Here is a 27,286-nt window from a genome sequence, read left to right as displayed (position 1 = left end):
AGATGAGAAAGATTTCAAATAAAGTGAGAAGTGGCCCATCTAATGACAAGATGTTTAGAAATTAGCACTTGTAAAAGACTTCAAAAAAGCTGTCCAAACAGGAATGGAGAGCAGCAGATCCTGAATGTCGGCCGGATATCACTGGCACAAACAAAAAAAAAAAAAAAAAAAAAAAAAAAAAAGTTAAAAAAAAAACGGAAAATTCTTGATAGCAATGACAGAAGAGAATCACCTTCTAAAATTAAAAAAGGGGCAACCAAAAGAAACAGGCCGGAAGGAAACTGTTGTTAATTCATTCTTGAGTTAGTAGGTGCGGCTCCTGAAAATGTTAATAATGTATCAACTAATCAACGTACAGGGCTCTTCATGTATGACATATTTGCAAATGAGATTAATGTGATTTTTCACTTGTTTGCCTTGTGTTCTTTCCTTACGGGAAACCATTTTACAATTTTTTTTTTTATTTTTTTTTTTGTCTATTCCTTTCTTTTTTGGATTGTGTTGATCTTAGTTTCTTGATATATGGGTTTTAGAATTATCAAATGAGTAAGGCAAATGATATTTGTATATATTTTGTACACACTCACATTTAGTGTGAAATCCATGCATATGAGATGGCTTTCACGTGCATGGATCTCATCCGTATGCATGGGTCCTACATCAAATGTGAATGTATGTGCAAAAAAGTGTATAAAAAACACATTACAATGAGTATTGATAAGACATGCACATTCGCATTTTTTTTTTTATGGTTGTTTCTAAATGAGGGAGTAGATCTAGATAGGCTTGTTCTAATATGTTATCTTTTAGCTTTTAAAACCGCCTTGAGCAGCCTATTTTCTACTCTTTATATTTATTTAACCGCTGTTTTTGTTTGGTTTGGGCATACTGTTGAGGAGCCAACCCTTTTTCATTAATAGAATGGTCCACTTCTTTTTTTTGGATTGGAAGTGGGAAAAATCTTCCCATGCATGTAACCTTTTTACTTATTCAATTAAAAAAAAAAAAAAAAAGGGTTGAGAGATGGAGCGAGATTATCGGGGAATGGGTAGAGGATTTTCAAGAAAAGCTTGTCAGAGCACTAGCAGCAAATTCCCAACCATTTTCCCTATATTTAGGGAACAAAACTACTTTTTGCTTCCGTATAAAAAAATATCTCACAATAGATTCCCTTACATTTTTCTATATCAATTAAATATTATATTTTTACTCTTATTTTATTCTTTTTTTCTCTTTCCTACTTTTTTTCTCTTCCCTATATCAATTAATTATAGTTTTTTTATATTAAAATAATACGTAGGGAAAGAATAGTAGACATGTATACATAGGGAATTACTATTCATTCCCAACCCTCTCATCTAAATATAGGGTATCTGCTGTGGGAGGTTTTTTGATATTTTTCATGAAATTTTCCCTAAATATAGGGAAGAGAATCATTATAAGGTAACTGTTACTAGTGCTCTCAAAGGGAGCAGGCGTGAATCAAGGAGATGCAGGATTTGAAGTGGAGGGGACAGTTTTGGGGCTGAATCACGTCAACTGGAGAAAGGTCGAGAAGGAGATAAAAGTGGAAGGTTCTACAATACGTGAGAAACGGGTAGAAATGTCAATTAATGGTCCTAGATGGGGTGGAAATCTTGAAGATGGGCTGTTTGGTAGCTGTTTCCAAAACAGCAAAACTTGTTTTTGTATTGTTGATCCGGATAAGAGAGAAGATGAGTGGGACACTTGTCCCGTTGTGAGTGGTTGGGAGAAGATGGGGTAATCTTCTCCTAGCTAATCCGGTGGTGACATGTGGGAGGATAAGATTTTCTTATTTTTAAAACCTCAAACTTATTTAAATTATATCAGGACCCCCACTTTAATAAAATCCTATCATTTGACAATTAATATGTAACCTCATATTTAAATTAACTACATTTTATCCATAAAATTAGTTATTTATTATTCTTGGTCTTTACAGAAGTAACTATCTATGGAGCGGCCGGCCACTTCTATATAATTTTATAGGTGATTGATCACTCTGAAATAATTGAAGGGGTTGATCGACTACACTTAAAACTGCTTTGTAAATGGTTGATCACCCTCAAAATAGCAGATGGAGTGGCCGGGTCAGCCATAGTTAAAATTGTGGATAATTAGGGGGGATCAGACTATCCAAATTTTTTGAGTGGTCGGATGGATTGTGATGTGTCAATCATGGGAATAGGGTCTATGTTGTCACAAGAAGGATGGCCCATTGAGTTCTTCAGTGAGAAACTGAATGAAGCTCGGCAGAAGTGGACTACTTATGAGTTGAAATTGATCTATGTTGTTATCTGGGGTTTGAAGCATTAGGGACATTATTTGATCTAGCGGGAGTTTGTTTTGTACAGTGACCATCAAGCTTTGAAATTTGTCAATGCCCAAAGGAACTTGAACCAAATCCACGCTCGGTGGATAGTTTTTATGTCAAAGTTTACATTTGTGCTCAAGCACAAGTCGGGGCAATAGAATAAAGTGGCACACGCTTTGAGCAAATGAGCAACTTTACTCGTGACGTTACTAATAGGTTTTGATTGTTGCATATTCAAGCCCCTTAATTTGTTATTGGTAAACCCTTAGCCTCATTGTAATCTAACATTTTGCATGGTTTTAGTGTTTTTAATAGTTTCAAGTTGTTAAAGCAAAAAGACGAAAAAGCCCTCAAAATTGAGCTTAAAACGGATGAAGGAGTTCTGCCAAAATCGAAGTCGATCGATCGACCAATTTAGTTGCTCAAGCGACATGTAGATTGATCGACAAATTCTGTCGATCGAGCAACAAAGCGTCACCGAAATGTAAACCTGGACGTAGCAGTTCTAAAAATGGATTAAATGTGTGGAAGCATGTCAGAGGCATAGACTCTACACTTGGGCGACACTATTTTCATCATGAGGATGCTTTCCTCTCTAGGAAGGAAAGGTCCTCTATAAAAAGAGGATCGAACGCCCACTTTGCTCCGGCTTCTCCTAGTTGGGTGTTTTAGACTTTAGGTTAGTTTTTGGACATTAGGTTAGTTATTCTAAGCCTTATGTTAAGTAACCAGGCATCTTGCCTCATTAAGCAGTGAGGGTTCGGGTCAAAAGACAAGAAGTTTGGGATGGTTAATGTAGTTTTGAGAGCTAATTTAGCTTCGTAGCCTTTTTCACTTAAGTTTGTAAACCTTTAAGGGTGTTTTTACCCATAATGCCTTAAAATCATCTGGTTTTGGAGTTATTGGTCTAAAACTCGTTACATGGGTCAATTAGAAAACTTAAGGAAGCTGGGCATTGCTTAGTCCGCACGAAGTTAAAAAAAAAAAAAAAAAAAAAAAAAAAAAAATCCTGTTTTGTAGAGGTTCTGTATTTTGTGAAGTTCCTGTTATTGTAAATATATATATATATAAATATATAAATAATAATAATAATAATAATAATTTTGGTGTTAGGTTTCAGTTTTATTAAGCGATTACAAGTTTTTGTGGTTTGTTGAGTTCCACGTCTCTGTGTCTCTGTGTCTCGATCTCTCACAGCTGGATGGGTGTGCGTGTGTGGCGAGTTGAAGGAGAAATGGGGAGAGATGGGTTGCTGTGCGAGATGGAGAAGGAAGAGAAGAGAAAGAAGAAAGAAGAGAAGAAACTAGAAAGGGAAAGGAGGAGAGTAACGTGCGGTCAAAAGGGAAAGGAGAGATAGAGAGAAGATGGGGTATGACACATGGCGCAATATGAGTGGTTGAAAGAAGATGAAGTAATTTTCTCTTAGATATTCAGGTGGCAACATGTGGTAGGATAGGATTCTCTTTATTTTTAAACCCCAACTTTTATTAATTATATTAGGACCCCCACTTTATACTATTTCTATCATTTATAAGTTGTTATTTAACCCATCATTTTTAATTTTCATTAAAACTTACACTTATGATTAATTATTTCTATAACTAGGACTCATTACTACTATTATTATTATTTCCTAAAAACCCATTATTAGTATTTTATTATCCCAATTTTTATTATTTTATCTTAAACTCGTTTTATTTTGATAATATAAATATCATCACTTAAAATTTAATTATTATTCTCATCTTATTTAATAAATATAATTTATTAATTGTTAAACTCCATATTTATTTTCTTGGTCTTTACAATTATAATCTAACATTTTATCTTATTTTAGTGTTTATCTTATTTTTAGGTCCTAAAGAAAAATACAAGCAAAATCTTTAAAGTGTGGCCTAAAATTGCATTTAGGGGAACCGAAAATGGAACTGAAGAAGAAGGTTTTTTTTTTTTTTTTTTTTTTTTTTTTAAGTACAATAGGAGAAAACAAACAACTTAAGGAACTAGAAAAGGAAAAGATGAATCCGTTCCAAAACAGGGAGGAAAGGTTCCAGAAACTAATAGACTAGAAGAGTTGGGAATGCAGCTAGAAGCAAATCTAGTTGCAGCCCAGTAAGCCACATGGTGGGCACAGAAGTTTGCACTTCGGTTAACAGAGCTAGCGAACCAGCAAGTGGAAGATGGAATGGTGGAAAGAAAATCAGAGATGACAGAAGAAATACGCCAATCTTGTGTAATTAATGAATTGTTGATGGCAAAATTAACTGTGAGAGAATCCCTTTCAAAAATAACATGAGACAAACCCAATACAAATCATGACATTTTGATATTTTTCAACTTGTGCGGCTGAACTTTAGATGATGTGCTGTACATTGGAAATTGAAGTCATCGTTACATTTTGTTTGGCTGGAAATTCAACAAGTTGGATGGTGCATTTAATTGGCAGACCCTTGTTCCTCTTGGGCAGCACGGACGCAGTATGGTGCTTTCTTCAAGCTATGGAAATCTATTTGTCTACATAAAGGATCCTATCCTATCCTACCCACATACTCACGTAGCTCTTAGGGTTTTTTTTTTTTTTTTTTTTTTTTTTTTTTTTGGTAGATAGTTTTAGTTTTAAGAAGCTTTTCACTTACAACTTAATTACATTTTTCTTTGGGATTTTTATTTTGGGCATTGAATATGGATCGTGCTCCACTCTAGCTTAGGTAGACGATCCGTGCTAGTTGAAGATGAGTTACACTTATTTTTAATGATGGTATTTTCTTGACACTTTGTTGTTTGCTTGACAACCACACACAAGTAATATCATGCCTAGAATGAATGTCTCATGTTAATATGACAGCCATTGGTACAAGGTTAGTGGTGAAATCAATTTCCTTTAGCTTAATTCTAATTTATTTTCTAGCATTTAATTTTTGTTGTTAGTTTATAAATTAAAAATCACAAAAACATCATTTTCTAGGGATAAATTAGGATTAATTTTATTAAAACTTGATAGACGCAACCAATACAACTCATGTGGATCGACACCCTCAATATAGACAGTATCCTATAGTGACTCGTGCTATTGCGAGTAGTATTATTATTGAAGTACAAAACGGTGCCAAAAAAATTTTGTGATCGAGTTAACTTTTTTGTGATAGAGCGATCGAGTTCTGCATTGACTTAACTCCTGGAGCTGCACCAATATCAAGAGCACCATACCGAATGGCACCAGCAGAACTGAAGGAGCTAAAAGAGCAACTGCAAGAGTTATTGGACAAAGGATTCATTCGACCGAGCGTATCACCGTGGGGAGCACTAGTTCTTTTTGTGAAGAAGAAGGATGGGACGATGCGAATGTGTATTGACTATCAAGAGCTCAATAAGATTACCATCAAGAACAAATACCGGCTACCACGCATTGGCGTTTTGTTTGACCAGCTACAAGGTGCTGAAATATTTTCAAAAATCAACATTTGTTCAGGGTATAATCAGCTGAAGATAAGGAAGGAAGATGTACCAAAGATAGCGTTCCGCATACACTACAGCCACTAGGAGTTCTTGTTGATGTCGTTCGGGTTAGAAAATGCACTAGCAACCTTCATGGACATGATGAATCGAGTCTTCAAATAATTTTTGGATCAGTTTGTGGAAGTATTTATTGACGATATTCAAATCTACTCCAAAAGCCAAGAAGAACACGAAGAACACTTGAGAATTGTGCTACAAAAGCTTAGAGACGAACAACTCTATGCTAAATTCTCCAAGTGCGAATTTTGGCTGGAAAAGATTTCTTTCCTCAGACACGTAATCTCAAAAGAAGGCATCACGGTGGATCCCAAGAAGATTGAAGCGGTGGCGAATCGGGAAAGACCTACCAATGTTCATGAAATACGAAGTTTCCTTGGGTTAGCAGGCTACTATCGGTGATTCGTGGAAGGATTCTCAAAACTGTCAAGACCACTAACTACCCTGAAAAAGAAGAAAGCTCATTTTGAATGGACCGACGAATGTGAAGGTAGCTTCCAAGAGCTAAAACGAAGACTAGTGACTGCTCCAATTTTGACGCCCTTCTGAATCCAGCAGATTTGTCATTTACAGCGACGCTTCAAGAAAGGGGCTTGGCTGTGTCCTTATGCAAAATGGTAAGGTAATAGCCTATGCCTTTTGACAACTCAATAATCACGAGTTAAACTATTCCATTCATGATTTGGAGCTCGCTATAGTAGTTTTTGCATTGAAGATTTGGAGGCACTATCTTTACGGGGAAAAGTGTGAAATTTACACATATCACAAGAGTCTCAAATACCTATTCACCCAAAAAGAATTAAATTTGAGACAAAGGCGTTGGTTGTAATTAATCGAAGACTACAATTGCGTAATCAACTATCACCTCGGGAAGGCCAATGTAGTCGCATACGCATTAAGCAGAAAATCTAGAGGAGAAGTAGCAAGTCTGAAGACTTTTCCACATGAACTCCAGACAGATCTTGAGAAGTTCGAGTTAGAAATTGTTCTGGGAGAAGTTCAAGCATTAATGGCAAGATTGGAGATTCAACCCACGCTCCTGGAGAAGATTCGTATGGCACAGGAAAAAGATGACAAAACGATCCGTCTAAAGGGAAAGATTAATAAAGGTATGGGATTTTATATCACTTCCGATGTGCTGCTCAGGTATCAAAATAGAATTTGTATTCCAAATGATAAGGAAATAAAGAAACTGATATTGGAAGAAGCTCATTTCTCTCCATACTCAATACATCATGGAGGAACGAAGATTAAATGTGACCTTAAGAAGTATTTCTGGTGGAATGGAATGAAGCGGGACATCGCCGAATTTGTGGAACGGTGTTCTACCTGTCAGCAAGTCAAGGCGGAGCATCAAAGGCCTATAGGACCTTTACAACCTTTAGAAATACCAGTTTGGAAGTGGGAAGTAATAACCATGGACTTTCTTATTGGGTTACCACAAACCTGGATTGGGCACGACGCAATATGGGTAGTTGTGGACCAATAAACCAAGACTGCTCACTTCATACCTATTGAGGTGAGGTACTCACTGGAGAAGCTGACAAATCCCTACGTGAAGGAGATAGTTAGACTACCTGAGGTACCTGAATCAATAATATCAGACCGAGACCTGCGTTTCATGTCCAGATTCTGAAAAAGTCTACAAGCAGCTATGGGGACCAAATTGCACTTCAGTCGTGCCTTCCATCCTCAAACAGACGGGCAATAAGAGAGGACTATTCAAACTCTAGAAGACATGTTGTGGGCCTTTGTCTTAGATTTCAGTGGGAGCTGGGTACGTTACCTTCCATTAGTGGAGTTCACATACAACAACAGTCACCAAGCAAGTATTGGAATGGCTCCATATGAAGCGTTGTATGGGAAGAAATGTCGTTCCCCACTCTATAGGGACGAACTAGGAGAGAGAAGAATTTTAGGACTAGATATCGTGCAAGATACACTGGACAAAGTTACATTGATCCGACGAAGACTGCCAGCCACTCAAGATCGACAGAAAAGCTATGCCGATATGCGTCGAAGAAGCTTGGAGTTTGCAAAATGCGACAATGTATTTTTTAAAATAGCACCAATGAAAGGAATTACCAGATTTGGCAAAAATGGAAAGTTGAACCCTAGCTTTATCGGGCCATTTGAAATTTTAGAAAGAATAGGTCTTGTGGCTTGTCGATTAGCTTTACCACCAAACCTTGCTGGAGTACATGATGTTTTCCATGTCTCCATGAAAAAGAAATACATCTCGGACTCGTCGCATGTGATCACGTACGAACCATTACAATTATAAGAAAATCTGACTTATGAAGAAATTCTAGTGAAGCTGTTAGATCGAAAAGTCCAAGAGCTGCGCACCAAAAGAATTCCATTAGTGAAAGTCTTATGGAGAAATCACGAGATACAAGAAGTATCATGGGAACTAGAAGATGAAATACGTAAGAAATATCCGTCTCTTTTTGAAGGAAATTAGATTCTCAGGTACAATTGGCTAAACCCATAGTTTTAAATATTTAAATAAATATATATATATTTTTGTGATTAGTTTAGACAAATTTTGAAGACAAAATTTTTATAAGGGGGAAGAATATAACACCCCAGAAAAATTTAGAAATATTTCTACCATCATTAATAGATTTTTTTTAATATTGGGTATTTTTTTTTTATTCTTGTATGATTTTTTTTTTCTTTTAGATTTGTAATATATATATATATATATATACAAATTTTTTAAATTCTCGTGGACGACATCGATTATTTAAGGAAACAATTTTTTTTTTTTTAATCACTAACATGTCTTCCACCTTTCACTTCTCCCACAACATATTTCATTTTTTTTCACCTACACATTGCAGAAATGAACTGATTTCACCTTCTATGCATCTAATGTGTTTGTTTCAAATATTATTCTGAATAATATTCTATTTTTTTCAAAAATAAATCACATTTTACTCAATTTTTTCAAATTTTATCTCATAAAGTCAAACATTGTAATTCGCGTAGTGAATTCGAATAATATTCGGATTCAACATCCAAACAGACCAATAAAAATTTTATAAAAATTAAAAACTAAAAAAAAACTAAAATTTTATTTTTTAAAAAATATTACGATCGATCGAATGACGTACTGCTTCTTTCCAGCATCGTCGTTGGGCACGATGCACGCCTGCAACTTGGTGAACTCGTCATCGCCTCTCCAAACGCAAACATAGCTAATTTCATATCCTTTGATGTATATAATATTAATCTTTCGAAGTTTATGAATGATTCCAATCTAAATTTTATTTTATTACAAACGACGAGCAAGTCTATCATCGTTGTGGAAGATCTCGATCGATTCCAGACGTAGAAATGGACGGTGACTGGAGGGGTGTCAGGAAGATTGGGTCGCGGTTGGGAAATAACGTCACCCCAAACACCCATCTTTTTTAAAAATAAAAATAAAAATAAAATAAGAAATAAAATTTTAGTTTATTTATTTTTTGAATTTTTTGAATTTTTTTTTTTGAATTTTTTTTGAAATATTTTAATTGAAAAATGACACGTAACAGAGTTATTATGGGGATATTTCGCCAAAATGAGAATTTTTCAAAGGTTTTGGTAGTTTGAAGGATCAGAATGCAAGCTTTAGTAGTTTGGGGGGCCATCCGAAGAAATGGTAGTAGTTTGGGGGGCTAAATTATATTTTTCCCTTAACTTAAATAAGATTTACTTTAATGTTAATATATATATATATAAGCATTTTTCTCACTTTTTGAGATATAAATTATTAATTATGTTTTTATATTTAAGACTTTTAATATTCTTTTCAGCATTCAATTCATATTGATGTTGGGGCATATTAGATACATAATTCCTATGTTCTACTATCAATTTAATTGAAATTGACATTGTCACATTGGAGAAAGTTATGCATGTTGAACTTTTACGAATGTGAAAATGGAAAAGTAAACAAATGGATATTCAAGAATTTATACTTGTTGAAAAATGTACGATTTTGGAGGCCTTAATTATTAACTTTCATGGAAAGTACTATATTCTTTATGAACGTGAATTGTACACATTACAAGAAAAAGAATGACTACTGATGTGCAAATTTTAATACTCGCAAGGGCACGAATCGTTTGCAATATAGTGTATGTGCAAGTGCGAGATCGTTTCCACATGGAATTGTGTTGCGAAAATACAATAAAATAAAATAAAACAAAACAAAATGTATTAAGGTTTTAGAATCCACACCACCAAATTCTCATGTTTGTTCATACATATCCAAAGTTCTCACTGTACAAATCCTATGTATGTTCTACTATGCTTCAAAAATTAATTAAATCATTCAATGAATCCTTTCTTTGCACAAATCACAAAAGATATCCGGTTTAAACCAAATCATCAAATGTATCCGTAGAACGTAACACAATGAATATCCAATGTTTTGATAAATGAAAAATCCAAGCAATCAATTAAATAAGACTATCTCAAATCATCACATGTATCCAAAAATCACAATAGATATCCAAGAAATCATCTCAATAATTGAAAAGTAGTAAAACATTGAAAATATTAAACTAATTAAAATCGGATAGTATAAACTCTCATGAAAATATTGTTGCTCTTCAAATGTGAGGCTTCATCCTCAACCTTAGTTGAAAAGAATTAGCTACTCATCACTAAGAAGAAAATATTCAATTTTATTAAGAACATAAAAATAAAAACTTGCAAAGAATAGAAGCCAAAGAAACCAGCTGCTGCTATGTACAATGTTGGGATATTTTTAAGTGGTGCCTAGCTGGGGGTATTTATAGCAGAAGATTAGGTTAAACCTAACTTTTACAAAATGATACCTCTACCCCTCTAAACCCTAATAGGAGAAAAGAACACTAGGGTCTAGGGCCATATTTTCAAAATGACACATCTATACCTCAAAAACCCTAATACGAGAAAAGAATGCTTGAGTTTGGAGTGTTTACAGCCGCCAGAAACAAGGAAATTTGCGGTCTTATATTGCGGGACATTTATGACATAACAGACATTCTAATTAGGAAAATTATATTTCACAATGATTTGTATAATTTTGAATTAGCTTTCCAATGCTATTAGTTTCACTTCAATCTGATATTTGAGCTAAAAGTTATAGTCAAAATACTATAACTTGTGCAGAACTTGAAATTTAATCCAATCCGATTTTGACTTCCAAAATTTGCATTTTTTTTTTCACTTTAAAACTACCGTTCTCTCTCCATGATCTGCAAAATACTAAAATATAAAAACTAACCAAAAACATTAAAAAATAACAAAGCTAAATGTTTAGCAAATGTGAATTAAGGGGTCCAAATATACAATATTTAGCATTCATCAGCTACATGTACGTCTAGAGTCAATAAATCCTCATTTTCAAGGCCTCAATATTGTAAAATTATTATTTTGCCATAATTGAAAGCCTTCATTAGTGATGTAGCGCAAGCGGATAGACGTGATTGAGAAGCTAGATTCTCAAAGTACAAATTCAACAAACACGTTGAAAGAGATAAACTGAATTCTTATTGATAATCGAAAGCTATCTCCTCCATTACAATGATTCTCAATTTATAGCAAAAACCTAATGACTGTAAAAGGAAATAAAATATCCCAAGGTGGGAAATAAACGAAATAAAGAAATAATGGGTGTCAACAAATATTCCCAAATCAAAGGAGATACTTGGTGACAAAGGAAAGCCATTTTAGGTAAAATACGATATTGAAATCAAATCTACATTAAAAGGGAAAATAACTGAATAGGCAAGAATCCGTCAATCAAGTCAGCAAATCGGCCAGTTAATTGTCTTGGCATTTTACTGACTCAGACTTCCCGTTTTGGCAACAAGCTCCTGATATTACTGAGGCTTCTCCTGGCTTCTCCTCCGATTGTCCTACATCAATATCCTCCACTTCAAGAAAACTCGCCCTCGAGTTTATATCACCATATAACGGGTCATCGAGATGGTAGGCAAATAAGTCAGCGACATTGAAAGTGTTCAAAATTGACTTATCCTCAGGAAGTTTCACAACATAAGCATTGTCATTTATTTTTCTCTTGTCCCGAAAAGGTCCATACTTGCGGCTCTTCAACTTGCAATAGGTCCCAGCTAGAAACAGATTCTTGCGTAGATGGGTCATGACTAAATCGCCTTCTCGGAAAACCTTCACCCTCTTTGCATTAACTGCGTCTTTGTACTTCTTGTTGGCTTGTTCTAGATTCAGGCGCACCTCCTCATGAATTTGTCACACTTAGTCAACCATATGCTCGGCTGCTACGCTCAGCCCCGAGAGCTTCAGAAGGGGAACCAAGTCCAGGGCATGTTTCGGGGGTTTGGTGTAGACAACCTCGAATGGTGATCTGCCCATAGACCTGTTAGTCATGCTGTTGAAGGCAAATTCCACCTGAGGTATATTGGCATCCCACTGCTTTGGATTGTCTCGGGAAACACACCTGACCATGTTCCCGAGTGTACGGTTGGTCACCACGGTCTGTCCTTCAGTCTGCGGGTGACATGTGTTGCTATAGTTGAGGGACATGTCGAACCTTCTCCACAAAGTTCTCCAAAAGTGACTGAGGAACTTTACGTCTTGATCAGACATAATAGTCTTGGGTACACCATGCAACCAAACCACTTTTTTAAAGAAGAGATGGATTACGTAGGTAGCATCCAAGGTCTTCCTGTAGAGGATAAAATGTGCCATTTTGGAGAACCGATCTACCACTACAAAAATTGAGACCATACCTCATTGCGTCCTCGGAAGTCCGAGCACGAAGTCCATACTCAGGTCTTCCCAAATGGCCTTGGGCACTGGTAGAGGGGTGTATAGCCCAATATTTTGCTTGCCGCCCTTCTCGGTCTGACACACAGGACACTTCTGCACGAACTTGCCTACATCACGTCTGATCTGGAGCCAATAATACCGGTCGGCAACCAATGAAATAGTTTTGTCTCGACCTGCATGACCACCGAGTCCTCCTCCATGTAGATCCTGCAATATCTGTTCTCGTAGGGAGGTTCAGGGAATACAAAGTTGATTCCCTCGGAACAAATAACCCTCATGAATATGAAAGTCGACTATTGGCTGCTTAGACATACACTTCTCCCAGATTTCTTTATAATCCTCGTCCATTGTATATAGAGCCCGCAAATGATCAAGGCTGATGACCTCGGACTACAATTTTACGAGTAAAGCTGCTTTTCGGCTCAAGGCATCCACTACCTTGTTTTGTTTACCCGACTTGTGCTTCAGTACAAAAGTGAACTTCTGCATAAAGGCGATCCACTAGGTGTGCTTCCGGTTCAAAGTGTTCTGTGTATTGATGAACTTTAAAGCTTGGTGATCACTGTACAGAACAAATTCCCGATGTATCACGACATAGAATTCTAATTCATAGGTGGTCCACTTCTGCCAAGCCTTATTTAACTTCTCACTAAAAAAATTCGACAGGCCGGCCTTCCTGTGACAACACTGCCCTGATCCCTACGAGGGAGGCATCACAATCTACCTCAAATAGTCTGTCAAAGTCAAGCAATCCTAGGATTGGTGCTGACGATAGTCGTTCTTTGATCACGGCAAAACTAGCCTCTTGCTCAGCTCCCCATCAAAATTGCCCCTTCTTCATGCATTCGGTAAGTGGAGCTACCAAGCTGCTGAAATTCCATATGAACCTTCGGTAAAAAGTGGCTAGGCCTTGAAAGCTTCGGACGTGTCCAACCGTAGTGGGGGTCGGCCACTCTCGGATGACTCAGACCTTCTCCTCATCGACATGAATGCCCTCTTCACGGACAATAAAACTGAGGAATAGCAGCTTGTCCGTTAGAAACGTACACTTCTTTAGGTTGACATATAACTTGTTGGCCCGCAACACAAGCAAGACCTCTCGCAACTACTCCAAGTGCTCATCTGTACCTTGGCTATAAATTAAGATGTCATCGAAATAAACCACTACAAACTTACCGATGAAAGGCTTCGACACTTGATTCATTACGCGCAAGAAAGTACTCGGTGCATTGGACAGCCCAAACGGCATCACCAACCATTCGTACAAGTCCTCCTTCGTCTTGAAGGCTGTCTTCCATTCATCCTCGGGTCGGATCCGAATCTAGTGGTAGCCGCTGCGAAGGTCAAGTTTGGAAAAGACCTTTGCCCCGGCTAGCATGTCCAGCATGTCATTGAGTCTCGAAATAGGGAATCGGTACTTCACCATGATTTTGTTGATGGCCCGGCTATCAACACACATCCTCCAACTCCCATCCTTCTTTAGTATTAGTAAGGCCGGCACGGCACAAGGACTCAGACTCTCCTTGATTAATCCCTTGCGGATCAGATCTTCCACTTGGCCTTGAAGGATCTTGTTTTCCTCAAGACTCATCCGATAGTGTGGTAGGTTAGAGAGGCTGGCTCTCGGCAACTAGTTGATCTGATGCTGAATATCCCACATGACAGGCAACCCGGTTGGTAACTCGACTGGCACGATATCTCTGAAGTACTCCTCCAACATCTGTTGTATGATCCTCGGGATGACGGCATTTGAAGCCGACTCCACCCCTTTGACCACCAAGGCGAGCATCGTCTCGACAGTTTTCGCTTCCTCCATAAATTGTACTTCCCCGAGGGTGAGAAAAGACATTCCTCCCATCACCGTAACCCTTTGAAGCGAGTTATTAGTCCCAGTTGGTACTAATATGATCTTCTTCCCATGAAAACCAAAAGAGGTAGGTATTGTCCCGACCCTTATATGTGGAGTCTACATCGTACTGCCACGGCCGCCCCAACAATACATGGTGAGCGTCCATCTCTACCACATCGCATGTAACCTCATCTCGGTATGACTGCCCAATTGAAAAAGGAACTCGTCAAGTATCAGTTACCTTTGTCTTAGCTCCCTTCTTGATCCAGCTGATCTTATAGGGGTTCAGATGCTTCTCGGTCTTTGCAGTGCGCCTACTAGACCCCTTCAAACAATATTCTCACAACTTCCACTGTCTATTATCAAATTGCACACTTTCTGGTTAATGGTACAACGGGTCTTGAAAATGTTGTGCCGCTGCGTCGGCTCCTCCAGCTTGGGTGTTAATAGTACCCTATGGACAATGCAGTTCACGAATTCTCCCTCATCACCATCGGCAAATTCTCCCCCAGTGTATTCTTCGAGATTCTCTTCTTCCACCTCCCTGGATTCTTCATGTGGGACCCCATCCTCGCCTAACGATATCTCTTCGAAGGTACGATGCCTTCGTCAAGGTCCAGGACCACGATCACTTTCGGGATGGCCATGAGCCTCTTCGTGGTCGCGATTTCGGTTGTGTTCACGGTTCCTGTTGCCATCAACTCTAAGTCCAGCAATTACCTGTTGTAATGCTTGAAGTGAGCGTTCCATAAGATGAAATTGTTGTGATTGAGCGTCAACGGCCGTTCGAAAGGCCTGCACTCCCCGTTCTTCGGTGTCGAAATGGTTGCTGTTGTTTCCGTCGTTTTCCATCAGACTGGGGTAGTCAAGGCTCTGATGCCAATTGGCGTAGTGCAAGCGGGTAGCCGTGATTGAGAAGCTGTGTTCTTAAAGCACAAATTAAACAAACACGTTGAAAGAGATAAACTAAGTTCTTATTGATGGTAAAAAACTGTCTCCTCCATTACAATGGTTCTCAATTTATAGCAAAACCCTAATGACTGTAAAAGGAAATAAATATCGCAAGGTGGAAAATAAGCAAAATAAGGAAATAATGGGTGTCAACAAATATTCCCTAATCAAAGGAGATACTTGGTGACAAAGAAAACCCATTTTAGGGAAAATACGATACTAAATCAAATCTACACTAATAGGGAAAATAACTAAATAGGCAAGAATTCGTCAATCATGTCGGCAAATTGTCCAGTTACTCGTCTCGGCAATTTATCGACTCAGACTTCTCGTTTGGGCAGCATGCTCCTAATATTACCAAGGCTTCTCCTAGATTCTCCTCTGATTATCCTACATCAATTAGAGATTATTTATTTACCTTTTTACCATATTATAATTGTAATTATAATTTTTTGATTAAAATATATATATAGAATTGGAGATCGAATACTTATAGATGGGGATCGCACCCATGCAATACCCCATCTCCATCTGGTTAGAACGTTTACACTTACCTATGTGTCTAAGCTTTCCTCTGGTTGAAAAACAAATGAAGAGGCATAAGATAATCCCTATTGAAGGGACCAACACACAGGTACCCATACTTTCCATTTTTTGCCTGATCATGATGACAAGAATCACTATTAGCTCAACCATAACAAAAGAATGAATTATTAGTCTAAAATGAAAGATGACATAAATTTAATTGTGTATATTGTCCAGTCTCGCCGGCATCTGAGAGTTGCTGTAAGCCTGTAACTTGAAAATGAGAAATGCTAGAACATCTCCTGGTGTTTTCCTAGAATGGCATAGATGTAATTAAAAAATTACATTTATATCCTTTTGGATGGCATATATGCAATTTTTTAATCAACAAAATTATATCTATACCATTGTAGGAGAACACTAAGAGATGCTCTAGCATTGCTCCTTAAAAATAGCTCATTCCCATATCATACAGTACCCACTCCTATTATAAGCATAAGCTGTGCAAGAGCAATTATTCATGCAAGCTGTTTCAAAATTAATCTAGCACTCGCTGCCCAATTATATGCTTTCGAATTAACAGGCAATCTCATGTTTGGTATTTTCTGTTGAAAATTATTTCATGAAAATCCAAGTTTATCTCTAATTTGAATATTTAAATTTTCCTCTATTTCTTTTTATTATTCTTTGTCCCACATTGAAAAGTTATGAGTATTTTTTGTGCTTTATAAGCATTTATCAAGCTCTTATACTAAATAAGATTTTGAGTATACATGTGCTAGTTGTGCCAGTTGCGTCACCCCAGTGCGAAGCACTGGTCGTCGCACGCACGCACGCGTGTCGCTTAGTCGCTTTAGACGCACTTAGCACCGTCGCACACGAGATTATTAATTACGTGTGTATTTTTTCTGATGTGTACAACTGCTTTTCTAACAGTAATATTTTTTAAATACGTAACTGTTTTCTAAACTGTCAAAAACTATATTTTCTAACTGTATTTTCAACAGTTAGAAACTGTATTAAAACTGCTATAAACTGATTATGGGTTTTCAGATAAAAACTATATTGTTCCAATAGATTTCGTACTTCTTTTTCTTATCTTCTTTTTTATCTTCTCTGCTGTTACAGAATTTCGATATTCAGAGTAGTGTTCAGAATTTGCAATCTGCACACTACATTCGGGCAGTATTATATCCTGAGGACAAAAATTGTTGTATTCCCTTTTGCACAACTTATTGTTTAAGTGGGAGTCAATATTTGTCTAAAAGACAGATTTACATTCGCCTTACTGTCCAGTGTTCTTTCTATACAGTTTTTTATTTTTCTTCTTTAGTTCCATATCTTTATATTTTCCAACATTTTCATGAACCAATCTTTTGTCCCATTACCATACGTACTATTCTCATATTGCAAAGGAGATTTCCTCGCACAGCCACCCGACCAATCATTTAGTCTGGTGTAGTTTAGCGAAAATGGTTCAAAACCTTTTCGACATTCACAGGGGCTCGAGGAATTCCCACGATACACGCTAAATCCACCACACAAAGCATAGACATCAGATTGGTCCCTCGGTATAGACCAAATGAATTCCATACCAAATTAAAGGGTCAGACAGCCACATCCATAGCTACAGTTTTCCTGTAGACGACATCACTAATTTAGAGCGGTAAGATAGATTACGAAGATAATGAATAAAATATATTCCCTTTTCATTAAACACAATACTGAAGTTGTAGATAGAATTTAAGCTCATCCCAGGAATTAAGCTGAAAGAATTTCCATTCCAAACTCCATAACACCAATAGATTTGGGATGTGTTCCACTGTAAGCAAATTTGATAGCTTCCATTTTGGTCTAACCCCACCGAGAACACACCAGGTGCTAGATCTTCTGAATTTTTCCATGAAACGAGTTGCTGTTGTTTTCGAGTAACATTATCGATCCAAATCTTTGCACCTAGGAGCCATGTATCGGTCGGGTGGTCGAAACTCTCCCACAATATAGAAGATGTATTCGACCTATCTCTTAAAACAAAATTCCCATCTTCCCCAAGTACTGCTTCAGTTGAGTGGGGAAATGTCAAATTTGTCAACAAACATTCGATGCCAGAGGAACCTCCAAACAGGAGTAGATTGCCATCTTCTGAGAGGTCAAGTCTTGACAAAGACAGGTCAGACAAAGGGTTTTCTCTATTTGCTATCCAAACAATATTGTCCTTCTGACCAAATTTTATATCATATGCCCAGGTAGATTTTTAATGAACTGCCTGGTTTGAAGAAACCGAGCTCAAAAGTGCCACCTTGAGATACTATGTTCCCGCTGTTTGAAAGAGAAAGAGAGTGACCTGGTGAAAGGGTATCACCAGATATGGAGAAGCATGCCCTGCCATAAGAGAGGATTAGAAGCAAAACAAATAAGAGCCATGGCTTACTCGTCATGCTACCCATCCCTCTATAACTTGCATCACCGCAGTTAGTAATTAGAAGAGAATGGTAGAAGAAGAATGATGATAGATATTGTAATGTCCAGTACATTATTTAATAATTAAAGTATAAATTTGAGTAAATAATTAATTGAACTTAATTAGGTGCATTTAAAATGTAAGAGAATGTTTTTAAAGACCAAAGTTTATAAAATGGGTTTATTAAGATTAAATAAAAATAAGTCTATTTAGTGTGGTAAAATAAAACAAAGTGTTTTATTTTTAATCTATGGACTCGTAAATGGTAACCAAGAAAATAAAATATAGGAGAATATTTTTGAAATCCATAATAGTTAGAAAAGAAACACAAATAATAAAATAATAGGTAAATAAAATAAGTAAGACTTAACTAAATAAAAGAGGAATTAAAATAGGAGAAAATGATCAAGCAAAAAGACAAAAGAGTAAAGAAAAGCCCAAGATTAAAAGGGTGGTCCACGTTAAAGGAGAGAAATCCATGTGGTGAGTTAAACAAAATTGCAAAACTAAAATATGTAAGTGAAGGAAGTGCAGGTCATGCCACCCTCGGAAGAGAAAAAAAAAAAAAAGAATGAGAAAAAGTTAAAAGAAGATTATAAAAGAAAAAAAAAAAAAAAAAAAAAAAAAAAAAAAAAAAAAAAAAAATATGGCCTGATGGCCATTTAAAGCAAAAGGCCAATTGGCCTTTCTAAAATACACAGAGGCGTGCGCCTCTTTTATTAAAAGGGGCAGAAACTCATTTGTTTTCGGAAGATCAGTTTTTTGAGGTTTTTCACTCTTCTTTTTGGTTTTTCTTTGATCTATAAAGATCTAACCGTCCAAATTCAAATCTGTCTTCGGTAACGTGATCCATGAATCCCGATCTACGTTTTCACCAATCGTTTTGAAGTAAAACACTAAACTTGTGTTCTTTAGATTTTGGGTTAAAATCTTAAATGTGAGTTTAATTTAGTGTTTTCTTTAGGTAATAGGTTACTTGAAATTTGCTTGAGGCTAACCAAACCATGGGTTTTGGTTTGGTGGAATTTTGGTGAGTTTTCCTAACCCTAACTTTTGGGTATTTAATTTTAATTAAGTTTTTATGTTATTAACCCTTAATAAAAACTATTGGGTTAATAATATTGTGTTTGGGTAGTGTTTTATAAATTATGATTTAAAGTTTAAAAATTCTAATTTGATAGGTTAAATTAATTTGAGAGTTTTAAGTGATTAAAATTTAGATAGTTAAATTATGTAAATATGTTAGTAATAGTTAAATTATGTAAATATGTTAGTAATTGATGTAAAAAGATTTATGAACATAATATTAAAGTTAATGATATTAGGAAAATGTTAGTGAGAAATAATCTAGAGATTAGTGAATATAATTTTAGGACTAATATTATTATTTTAGGTGTTAGTGAAAATAATGTATGTGTTAGTGGAATTAATTACGGGTTAGTAATTAATATTATAGGTAAGTATTTAAATGATGATTTTAATATCTAACCCTTAGTGAATACTTTGGGTTAGTGTTAATTGAGTTTAGCTGGTGTTTAGGATTATGGGTAAATATTTGGGAACCCTAGAAATATTATGGGTTTTTCATGGGTTAACTCTTGAGCAATTTAAGAGTTAAATGTGAGTCCAATATTAGAAGTTGTCAATAATGTGCAATGTATTGTTTTTACAGTAATGCATTGCATGGTGGTGTCTAGGAGACCTAGTGCTTAATATCCGCCCAGCCAAGGTGAGTATTCTACTCACTGAGAAGTGTTATTTTCATATATGATGAATTGTAAAATATATATTGTTTTACAAACTTGAACCAACTATATGTTGATTATGAACTGTTTTGGATGATTTGAATACTTTTGAGTATATTGAAATTATGATGATGTTTTGAAGTATGATATGTGGAGTAAATGAATGGAGTCACTGTATGTTATGGTTGGGAGTTTTGAAAACTGTGATTGCAATGGAATATTAATATGATTTTAGAGTGAGTATAAAATGGGAGATTTGAGTTATGCAAATCGTTTAAAAAAATGACATGTTGAACTGTTTATATTTTTATAAAGAAAGCATATGTTATAAGCATGATTCATGAAATGAAATTTATTGATTGAAGGCATGAGACATAAGCATATGAACGCTAAACGTGCATCGAAGTGAGGTTCACAGCCCACGGGAAATTATACATGGGTTAGATTCCCATGAGGTGCCTACTTGGGTTAGATTCCCTTGAGGTATTCACGAGGTACTTACTTGGGTTAGATTCCCTTGAGGTCCTCGACCATGGGTTAGATTCCCATGAGGTGCCTACTTGGGTTAGATTCCCTTGAGGTACTAGTACTTACTTGAGTTCGATTCCCTTGAAGTACTCACGAGGTGCTTACTTGGGTTAGATTCCCTTGAGGTCCTCGACCATGGGTTAGATTCCCATGAGGTGCCTACTTGGGTTAGATTCCCTTGAGGTACTAGTGCTTACTTGGGTTAAATTCCCTTAAAGCACTATACTTGGGTTCGATTCCCAAGGCATAAAACCATTAGCATGAGCATGTATAGCATTGTTTTTGTGAGTAATGTTTTTATACTATGAGTAGTTTTACTAGACGTATTAGTATGCATAAGAGTCTCAATGGAAAAGAGCTTATGTATATTTCTATCAGATGGTTGCATGATTTAAATGCCATTGTTTTCTATAATAGAACTTCTACGTATAATCTTAGTTGCCTAGTATGTTTAAATGTTTTCTAGTAGTCGGTGTCCGCTATAACAGCTATGGGGGTTTTCAAACAAAAGCTTATAAAATTGGTGGCTGTTATAGTGTACGCATGACTAAAAATGAAAAGTTGGTTCTTTGCGAAAACTCAGTGAATAGTATACCTCTGAGGTCTTAGTGTATTTATTTATGCTAAGGCGGTGGGCTCATAATTCCACCTGTACGGATGCGGCAACCCCCGCAACCGTACAGACATTGATGCTTTGGTTGCAGGTTCTGCGGATATAGATAATGACTCGCCCACCTAGCTAGATGATATGATTGGAGTACATCGTGACAGTCATAAGTCACAGACTCATGGGTAGTCTGCATTTGGGTATTTTATTTATGGCTCGTGTCATACGTGACATATGTATTTGTTGAGCCTGTATTTTAGTATGTAATTAGTGTAATATGTTTTATAAGCTTTAATCAGTTAGACATGTAAATGGCTCTTGTTGTCGATAACAGTTATATATTAGATGTATTTCCGCTATTGATATGTGTTCCGCTGCACATGGATATTTATATTTCGCTGTGTTAGATGTAACTCTGAATATCAGGTACATGTTATGGAACGTGTACCTATGTTGGCTGAGCGGCAAATAGTCGTGCCACTGTGAAGATCCGTTTGTACGTTTTCAAAAAAAAAAAAAAAAAAAAAAAAAAAAGCGGGTCGTCACATATATGAATGGGTTAACAAGAAAAGTTGGAGTACGTACGTAGTCTTCTTGTGACGAAGTTCACTTCCAGACTATTCCTTTATAGCTTTTGGAAAACGCTGAACGCTCTTGTGTCATGTTCCTATGTAACTATATATGTTGAACTCGCTTCAGCACAGTGGTGGAGACAGCCAAACAGGGGGCTGCGGGGGATCCTGGCCCCCAAGCCCTCCATGGCACGAAGAACAAGAAAACATGAGTTACTGAGTCGGCCCCAAAATGTGGAAAAGAAAAAACTACCCCAGCCCCTGGAAAAACTACACGGACTTTTTAGGCCAAAATCCAAGTTACCCCTAAAAACTTAAAAAAAAATAAAAAATAAAAAATAAAATAAAATAAAATTGAGAAATTTAAGATCAATCAATATTATTTAGTACTTTCGTACGATTGTCATACAATTGGTTGGGGTGACGTGACAATAAAAATTAATTTTTTTAAAAACAAAAAATTAAAAGTTGATTTTTACTAACACGTCATCCCAGCTATATGACCATCACATAAAAATTTACTGAATAACATTACTCTTAAGTTTCTTGCAACATAATTTTTTTAAAAGATTATAAATTTATTAAGGCCAATCTAAAAGTTCATAAATTAGCCACCAAAATTTCAAAAAATAAAAAAAATCCATATATACTACGGTCTCTCAAAACATTATAGACCCATTTTCATACTTTTTTGGCCTACCTAGCGCGCTATTACTATTCTTCAGAACATCCTTTTCTCTTAGATAGTTCAGCTCTTTCATTTCATTTTAGTTTTCTCTTTTCGCTAATTCAACACAACTTCTCTACCAAGATACTCAGTGGATCGAGAAGGAAAGAAAGGGAAGTCCGCTATAGATTTCACTCCTTAGAAAATAGATTTGAGTGGAGGAGGGAGCAAGGATCTGTTTCGTCCTTCTCTCCCTTTCCCTTTGTACTCCCCGCTCTTAATTCTGTTTTTTTTTTTTTTTTGTTCGTAGGTGTTTTCCGACTAGATCAGCAATTTTGCCCACTTCGCTATGCATTTGTCCATCTACCTCCGTGTTGTGCCGTTTATCTCCTCTCTGGCCACTGCTATTGTTTGTTGATTGTGTTTTTGTTTTGAATAAAAGTTTTCTTTTCTTTAGATCTGCCATCATGGGCGATCTATGGGATGAACATTAATTAGGTGTAAATGGTTATCTCTCACAGCCTGGATAGTTCAGTGTATGTTAGGAGTTATCTCTCACGGCCAATTTAAATAATTTTTTTAGGTTATTTAGCTGCTATATATTGTCTTAGATCTAGTCTGCTCGGATCAAATCTGTTTTTTAACTATTTTTGTACATGGGTTAACAGAAGATAAAAGTCATAAATATCACTTTATTGTAAGAATTTTATTTATATTTATGACTATGTAACCTCATAACATGTGACTATGATTTTGCAATAAAATAAAAATGAAAATCATATACTTAGAGCTTTCGTTAAAAAATAAAAATAAAAAAGGTTATCTTTTCGTTCCCCACCATGTTTCTTATGTTTGCACGGAAAAGTTTTTTCATCTTTGTACTTTTTCGCTTAACTTGTGCAAAGGTATACCGTACTTCTATCAACTTGAAGGGAAGAATAAGTTATATCAATAGCATTAAATAAAATATATTTTTTTAAAAAAAGGGTATAATATTATTTTATTAATTCGAACTAAAAAACCACTATAATAAACTCTGTTGTGCTTGTGCAACCAATTTAACGCTCAAAGTCACATCTGTGTGACAATCTTACTATCCAAATAATACTGAAGCAGCACCGTTTGATTAGAAATTTACCTATTTGCAGACAATAAAAGTACAAAAAGAAAGACTTGATCGTCAAGCCAAGACTTTATTTTATTTCCTTATTAGAATTAAGACTTTATTTCCTTTACTTATTAGGAATAGATTTGCTTTATTTATTTCTTTTCCTTTTAGAATAAGTTTTACTTTTACTACTAGAATAAGGTTTACTTTTGCTATTAGGATTATGATTATTTTCTCAACAAGTATTTCTCTTCTATAATAGGCTTGCTTATTATGTAAAACTCATAATTAATTGAATTGTTATAAAATTAGAGAATTCTCTCTAAAATATTCTGCGGAGTTTTATCTTTCTTTTAGCATGCGGGCTTGTTTTATCTTTTTGGGTTGAGGACGAAGACGCTTCTCCTTGCAGAATCAAAGACGCTGCTCTTTGATTAGTTACCTTAGTCTTCCGCTACGTCAAAGCACCTCCATTTAGATAAAAAATTTAGCTATTCACTTTCATTATTCTCTTTAAATATTCTTTCTTTATTCTTTTTTCTCCAACAATTATTGTAGTAGTTAGCTATTTCCGTACGATGCTCTTTCTTCTTCTTCTTTTTTATTTTTTTTATTTTTTTTATTATTATTAATTTTTGTTACAAAGTTAGCCAAAATAATTTTAAAAAAATCTTATACCCTCTCAAGTGCATACTTCTTGACGTGACATTAAAAATTACCGTTGGATCCAAAATTCAATTGTAATCAATCCAAGATGATAAATGACGATTTTTACTGTCACATTAAAAAAATATGCATTTAAAAGTGCAACGGTAAGAATTAACTATTTCTTTATTTTTCGATTGCCAGGAAGGAACAAAAGAAACTTCATGTTCATTCTTCTAGATTTTTTTATCTCTATTTCACATAGTTCTTTATATTTGATATAATCGCTCTGTCGATTGACTGCATGATTTGAATCCATTTTGGAGTCAATTTGCCAACCGAAATTCTCCATAGGATCTGCTTTTTCTCGCAGTGGAGGAAAAGGGTGGGGTGACTATATTCAACACGACATGCATGTTAATTAGTTTTGGTCTCGATATGCAAATTATCAAACAACTTTTTGAATTGCTTTAATTAAGTTACTCATTAGGTTCGTTTGACAAAATTTGTTCAAGAGTGTTTTTTTTTTATTATTATTGTTATTATTTTGATCTGTGATATGATATAAAAATAGAAATAATTTTAAATATTTTAGATTTTATTAGTACTTCCCTTTTTTTGTTACCAAAAAAAAAAAAAAAAACTATCCTAAAAATCGTGGTCAAAATAGCATTTTCACTATGCTGTTTTCAGATTGCCTATTGCCTGAACAAGTGCTGGTTGTAAAACTTTAACCATTCAAAAAAAAAAAAAAAAAAAAAACTTTAACCAAAATTTAACTATTAAATCTTTTTTATTATTTATTTATTCCAATAAGAGAAAATGGGAAAGAATTGCGAGGGTCATTAACTCATTGCCATGCCACTCTTATGAATAGAGTTAAGAAAATAAGAAAGGGACGAGAGATTTGGTGGTTGCACTATATAGCATTTTTCATTCTTATTATTAGATGTCTTTTCACCTATTTTAGGATTTTCAGGGAAAGAAATTATATATTATTTTGAAGATTCAAATTATATCTAAAGAATCAGCATTGTAATAAATTCTTATTATATTTCAATATTTAATCATATTAATTCCTCGTTTTTGTCGCCACAAAGCTGGGCAAATTTTCTACAATGGCAAAATTTTCTTTTAGCTTGAAATGTTCAGCGCCTTTGATTCACGCGCTTGAGAGGCGGATGGGACTCCTAAATTCTTACTTCACATCATCCAACCTGTCCCACGATCAGAGAGAGAAGGTTGAAAAAATAAAGGATTTGATTCATACACAACACCATTACAACAACCACACAACAACCCCTCACATTAGGGTGGGCCCCAGTGTATGGGGTCCACCCTCATGTGAGGAGTTGTTGTGTGGTTGTTATGTTGGTGTTGTAAATTTAACATTTTCCAAAAATAAATGTTATTTTGTTACCTCCTGACCATTGAATACTTTTACCTTCCGCATCTGGCCATTGATTACTTTTACGGCATGTATGTGTAGTTAAAATCACAACATACAAGCCGGATCCATCGGGGAATGGGTAGAGGATTTTCAAGGAAAGCTTGTCAAAGGGAGCGGGCGTGAATCAAGGAGATGTAGGATTTGAAGTGGAGGGGACGGTTTTGGGGCTGAATCACGTCAACTGGAGAACGAAAGGCCGAGAAGGAGATAAAAGGGGACGTTTCTACAATACGTGAGAAATGGGTAGAGATGTCAATGGCCGTCCTAGATGGGGTGGAAATCTTGAAGATGGGTTGTTTGAGTAGGTGAGAGAAATTAAATGTAGACTCATAAAAATTGAAGGTCTATGATTAAAGGGTGCAGGCATAATTAAAGATCACGAGAGAAAGGTCTGGCAACCAAGAAATGTCTTCTCTCACCATGACTGCTAAATGGCTGAGTAGGTGAGAGAAATTAAATGTAGAATGATAAGAATTGGAGGTCAATGATTAAAATGTCCAATCCAACGGCTGAAATTGAAATGCTTAAAAGGCTAGAGTTTGACAGGTTAAAGAAGTAATGGGAAAGCATTTGGAAGGCGCAAAAGTGGAGCAATTAAGATAGCGACACAAGGAAAACTTGTTGGAGGCATTAAATGAGATTGAAGTAAAACCAACCACCGGGCTGATAATATGGTTGAATGGGTCCTTGTGTTTAATTTTTTTCCTGGGCTATTAAATGTATGGTCCTAAATGAAGTTGGAATTATGCATGTAATGTAAAGTCATGTTGAATAAATACATGGGCCATCATCTTACATTATTTTCTATCATATTTCGTAGAACTTAGTCGTGGACGAGGACTGAGAGCCATTTCATGTACGTATACATAGTGTACGAAGAGAATACTTGGAAGAAGAAATGCTAACCACATCACAAGTGAAACACCACATAAATGACTTACCTCTCATCCCTGAGAGTCATTTCATGTACGTATACATAGTGTACGAAGAGAATACTTGGAAGAAGCTGAAATGCTAACCACATTACAAGTGAAACACCACATATATAAATGACTTACCTCTCATCCCTCCAACTCAGGGCGGAGTCAAGATTCCTGAGTTGGGGGGGGGGGGGGGGGGGGGGGGGGGGTTTGTGAAGTTTTTCTTAATTTTTTTTTTTAATAAAACAAAAATACTTCTATAAATGAAAAACTAAAATCAAAATTTTTATTTTTTGCCTTTAAAAAATACAATTTTTTTTTTTTTTTAAAAAAAAAAATCAATTTATAGTTTTATTTGTTTTTTAGAACTTTTTACTTTTATATTATTAAGGGTAATTTCATTATCGGGGGACTGTGATAATTTTTGCTAATTTGAAGGGGACATTATTCTAATTGAAAGTTTGAAGGGAACATTGTCAATTGGGTGGTAATTTGAGGAAGGTATGTAGACTTTTATTATTATTATTATTATTAAAAAAAAAGCTTGTACTTGACAAATGTTAAAAGGACATTTGTCAATTTTAAAGACTGGTATGCGAGAATTTTCTTTTAGAGTAATGT

The 27,286-nt window shown here is 35.7% G+C and overlaps 1 protein-coding gene and 1 long non-coding RNA gene across 2 annotated transcripts; one reads left to right on the top strand and one right to left on the bottom strand.

Moving 5' to 3' along the window:
- Positions 1-15,095: 15,095 nt before the first annotated feature.
- Positions 15,096-18,409, bottom strand: LOC133882018 (G-type lectin S-receptor-like serine/threonine-protein kinase At2g19130). The gene is made up of 3 exons (XM_062321101.1): positions 18,272-18,409; positions 17,838-18,180; positions 15,096-15,412 (listed from the first exon to the last, which is right to left on the bottom strand). The coding sequence occupies exons 1-3, from the start codon at positions 18,407-18,409 to the stop codon at positions 15,096-15,098; spliced, it is 798 nt and encodes a 265-aa protein (XP_062177085.1).
- A 755-nt stretch (positions 18,410-19,164) lies between these two features.
- On the top strand, positions 19,165-21,694 carry LOC133882485 (uncharacterized). Its single transcript, XR_009902673.1, has 4 exons — positions 19,165-19,311; positions 19,388-19,453; positions 20,096-20,152; positions 21,380-21,694. It is a non-coding gene; the product is annotated as an uncharacterized LOC133882485 (long non-coding RNA).
- The last annotated feature ends 5,592 nt before the right edge of the window (positions 21,695-27,286 follow it).

This window comes from Alnus glutinosa, chromosome 11 (assembly GCF_958979055.1).
Source record: "Alnus glutinosa chromosome 11, dhAlnGlut1.1, whole genome shotgun sequence".
NCBI classification, from domain to species: domain Eukaryota; kingdom Viridiplantae; phylum Streptophyta; class Magnoliopsida; order Fagales; family Betulaceae; genus Alnus; species Alnus glutinosa.
This window is presented reverse-complemented; position numbering and strand designations above follow the sequence as displayed.

What these genes read in the sequence shown, in the direction of transcription:
- LOC133882018 (XM_062321101.1), bottom strand. Translation starts at nt 18,409, where the DNA reads ATGGGTAGCATGACGAGTAAGCCATGGCTCTTATTTGTTTTGCTTCTA. An exon ending in TTTCAAACAGCGGGAACATA is followed by an intron (nt 18,181 to 18,271) that starts GTATCTCAAGGT and finishes AAATTTGGTCAG; the next exon opens with AAGGACAATATTGTTTGGAT. An exon ending in TTCAGAAGATCTAGCACCTG is followed by an intron (nt 15,413 to 17,837) that starts GTGTGTTCTCGG and finishes TTGTGCTTTAAG; the next exon opens with AACACAGCTTCTCAATCACG.